Below are 2,657 nucleotides of genomic sequence, written 5' to 3' on the forward strand. Positions count from 1 at the left end.
TTAGTAATGTCATTTTCTTTTTTCTCAAGACTTATACTGGTAATGTTTTAAAAAGAATTAAACATTTACACATAGTATTTGTCTGTATATTTTAATATATCATTAGAAACTATTTAAACATCAAACACTTCATCCTAATTTATAAATAAAACTCACAATGCTGTAATACAAGAAATGAGAAAAGTCTGGCAAGAAGGTTATATTCTGTGGATCTGGAATATATGACTGTTATTAGAGAAACCAATGTAAAATTACAATTATTAATTTATTTAATTTGATACCAAAGAGTGTTCACTTTGAAGTAAAAATGCTTCTCAGTAGCTTTTTTAAGGCACCCTTTACATCCTTGTTTCTTAGGGTATAGATGAAGGGATTCAGTGTAGGAGTTATCACTGCATAAAAGAGAGCCATGAACTTGGGTTGGTCCCTTGTGATGGATGAAGAAGGCTGAAGATACATGCTAATGCCTGGTCCATAAAATAAAGAAACTACAATGAGATGAGAAGAACATGTCCCAAAGGCTTTTCTCCTTCCTTCAGAAGATTTAATTCTGAGTACTGCACATCCAATATTAACATAAGAAGCAAGAATTAAGCACAGAGGAACAATCAGTATAAAAATGCATACCACAGAAAGTGCTAGCTCATTAAATTCCTTTTCACCACAGGCAGTTTTTATAAGGACTGGGATTTCACACAATAAATGATCCAATTTATTTGTGCCACATAATGGTAATTGTAATGTAAGTGTAGCTTCGGAAAAACCAAAGATGACTCCAGTCAACCACATGATAGATACTGACAAAATGCACACTCGCTGATTCATGATGAGGGTGTAGTGGAGAGGTCTGCAGATAGCCACATATCGATCAAAGGACATAATAGCCAAAAGCAGACATTCTGTGCCTCCCATTATGTGAAAGACATAAAGTTGAACAACACATCCAATGTAACTAATGGTTTTTATGGAGCTTCCCAGGTTAAACAGTATCTGAGGCACAATGCTTGTGGTGTAGCACATGTCCAGAAAGGAGAGATTTGTGAGGAAAAAATACATGGGGCTATGGAGACGAGGGTCTAAGGTGGACACTAGAATGATGGCGATGTTCCCCATCAAAGCCATGGGGTATGTTATGAGAAGAGTAACAAAGAGAGGGAGTTCCAGCCAAGGATGGTCAGCAAAGCCCATTAGGATGAATTCTTTTGGGTGGCTTTCATTGGTTACAGCCATTCTCCTTTGATTTATTTTACCTACAGTTTAGAAGTGCCATGTTAATTTAAAATAATAGATACATAAAATAAAGAATAAATATTGAAAACTGAGAGGAGTGCCAGACACATGCATATATAAATGCGTAAAATACAGTAGTTGGTTTTTGTTGTTGGGATTTGGAGAGATTACTCAGTACTTAAGAGTACTCACTGTTTGTTTTTCTGGAAAATCAAGCATGTATTCCCAGTAACATGATGAATGTAGCACAACTATCTGCATCTCCAGCTCCAGAGAATAAAATACCCATTTCTGTACTTGTGTGGACACCCCCCCCTCAAGCACACATAGGCATAAATTAAACAATATGAAAAATTAAAAGTCAAACTGTACCTTTAATAATATAAACTCTAAAATTCAAGAGTATTGCATATTGTAATTCAGTTCCTTAATGAAAATTTCTGTCATATTAGATTACTTTGCCAAGAATAGTTAATTATGCCTCATAAGTAAAGTACAAAAAATCCATGGTAAATACTAAAGAAATGTCTGATCATGACGCCAGTGCTACAGAAGATTCTTTCAAGAATTCCTCCCACAGATTAAAACAAACAAGCACACAAAAACAACAAAACACCCATGACTGTGAATGTATAGAAAAGAATGCATCTCAGTGGTAAGATAATAAATATTATTATAAAGATTACAGAAGAAACAAGCATACATAATAGGAAGACATACATACCTTTCAGAATTAAGTAAGAATTAATAATCTCAATCTTCTAATTAAAAGGCAGAGACTACCAGACTGAAATGAGATATAGGAAGCAATTACTCATAGCCTGTAACAAACAAACAAACAAACAAATACATCTCATTTGTAAAGTGAACAAAAGTGAAATTACAAGAAAAAAGGATTCTAAAAGCAAACAGTATTGGTTATAAAAATTTTCACAGGAATAGAAGTAGAAGTCTCCAAATTCATGTGGAAAATGAAATAATTTGAATAGCCACAGCATTCCTAATCAAAAGGAGCAACAATAGAGATGCTACAATAACTGCTTTAAACTACCAGCATAATTTATAGTGACAAAAACTGAATGGCACTGGCTCAAAAGCAAAAATTTACACCAATAAAAGAGAATTGAAGATTTATACAAAAATTTTGCTTAGTATCAGAGAAAAATATTATATCATTATAGGAAATTCATGGAGCTAGAATGTTTGTGTTGAGTGAAAAAAGCCAGTTTTATAAATACAAACAATGTATTATTTTTAAGATGTGTACAATATAGTAAAAAAGCATATGACAATAAAGAGAGAACTTCATCATACAGGAGGGAAGGAGGAGGACTTAGGAAAACCTATAGAGAGGATGGATATAACCAAAGTTATATGGAATGTCATATTGAAATGTCTAATTTACAAGTTGATATACTCTGATGAAG

General features: G+C 33.3%; 1 protein-coding gene across 1 annotated transcript; it reads right to left on the minus strand.

Annotated features, from left to right (window-relative positions):
* Positions 1-291: 291 nt before the first annotated feature.
* LOC127667902 (olfactory receptor 2B11-like) lies at positions 292-1,230 on the minus strand. Its single transcript, XM_052161294.1, has one exon. The coding sequence runs from the start codon at positions 1,228-1,230 to the stop codon at positions 292-294; it is 939 nt and encodes a 312-aa protein (XP_052017254.1).
* Between the last annotated feature and the right edge of the window lie 1,427 nt (positions 1,231-2,657).

Source organism: Apodemus sylvaticus, chromosome 17 (assembly GCF_947179515.1).
Source record: "Apodemus sylvaticus chromosome 17, mApoSyl1.1, whole genome shotgun sequence".
Lineage (NCBI taxonomy): Eukaryota > Metazoa > Chordata > Mammalia > Rodentia > Muridae > Apodemus > Apodemus sylvaticus.